At 43.9% G+C, this 1,297-nt stretch overlaps 1 protein-coding gene across 1 annotated transcript; it reads right to left on the reverse strand.

Annotated features, from left to right (window-relative positions):
* Positions 1-916: 916 nt before the first annotated feature.
* LOC149445419 (paraneoplastic antigen-like protein 5) lies at positions 917-1,297 on the reverse strand. Its single transcript, XM_089653832.1, has one exon. It carries the CDS (start codon positions 1,295-1,297, stop codon positions 917-919), a length of 381 nt encoding a protein of 126 aa, XP_089509958.1.

Below are 1,297 nucleotides of genomic sequence, written 5' to 3' on the forward strand. Positions count from 1 at the left end.
GAGAAAGGAAAGACTATCTCCCAGCCATTCTTTGCAGCCTCTTTCAGATCAGTCTCTAGCAGGAAAAAGCTACCGTTTGCACCCGGTGAAATTTCCACATAAACCCGCAACACTCTCACTCCCCCGGCTGGAAGCTCTATGGGATGCCATGGATTCCCCACACATCCTCCAGGAAGATCAGGAGCAAAAGTTTGGCAGATATTTTGAAGTTCTGGAGCAACAGGCAGTGAAGGTAGAGGAGTATCCTGTTGTGGCTGAAGAAATCTTATGAAAGCAGCCTCAACGGCTTCAACATTGGAACCCACAATCATAGGAGCAGACTCGCTACCCCCGGGTGGAGGGCTCACATAGGCAATGACTTTAAGTGGGGGATCCTCATCAGCTGTCACACCAGGAATGCGAAGCTCAACTTCTAAACAACCATCCATAAAAACAGGATTTTCTCCCACACCATAAACAGGTATAGTGTCCATAGGTTTCAATGGGAGGTGGCTTAAGTGTTGCTGATAGAAGGGTCTGTAGATAATAGTCACCTGAGAGCCGGTGTCAAACAGAGCAGTATTGGGTATATCATTAACAAACTGAAAGTACATCTGCGACTTACTCCAGGCAGTTTAGTGAACATTTGTTTTCTTGATTTTCTCTGTTTTCTTTTATACATTTGTCCAGCTTTACTATGAATTTCAGAACTATCAGCAATCTGTAGACACTGATGAACTGTGTGGCCTGTTTGTCCACAGCGGAAACATTCAATGTGGAAGAGAGGCTTATCAATGGAGGTTTTATCAGCAGATAGAGCTCTAGGCTGTGGAAGTCTACCAACTTCTTTGTTTTTAGCAACAGTCTCATTTTTGTGCTCACCCCAAGAACTCTGATGAACTTTGCTTTTAGAAGGGGTACTAAAAAGGATATCAGCCTACTGTTTCTTTACTTCACTCATAGTTTCAGTAAAGTTTCTCTCTCTCAAAACAACTCTTAGGGCCGGTGACATTGGGCGATGCGGCAGAAGCCCCTTTATGATTTGAGCAGTCCTTAATTTATCAACATCTGCAGGAGAGATAACCTTTTCAGTGAGCAATCTTCCTAGAAGCACTTCTAGCCTCCTCACAAACACAGAAACATCCTCTCCCTCTTTATGCTTTGTCTGTTTACAATCAGCAATCTGCATCTGATCCGGGTCACGGTGCCGTCCATAAGCATCTGTCAAAATATCAATATATTCTTGAGCACTGGTACTCACATGTGTGTCCTTGTAAGCTCTGACAATAATGGATGCTGGTGGTCTTAAGCTTTCCAT

The sequence above is a fragment of the Staurois parvus genome, unplaced genomic scaffold (genome assembly GCF_062004578.1).
Source record: "Staurois parvus isolate SC_StPar_1 unplaced genomic scaffold, SC_StPar_1.0 ptg000721l, whole genome shotgun sequence".
Classification (NCBI taxonomy): Eukaryota; Metazoa; Chordata; class Amphibia; order Anura; family Ranidae; genus Staurois; species Staurois parvus.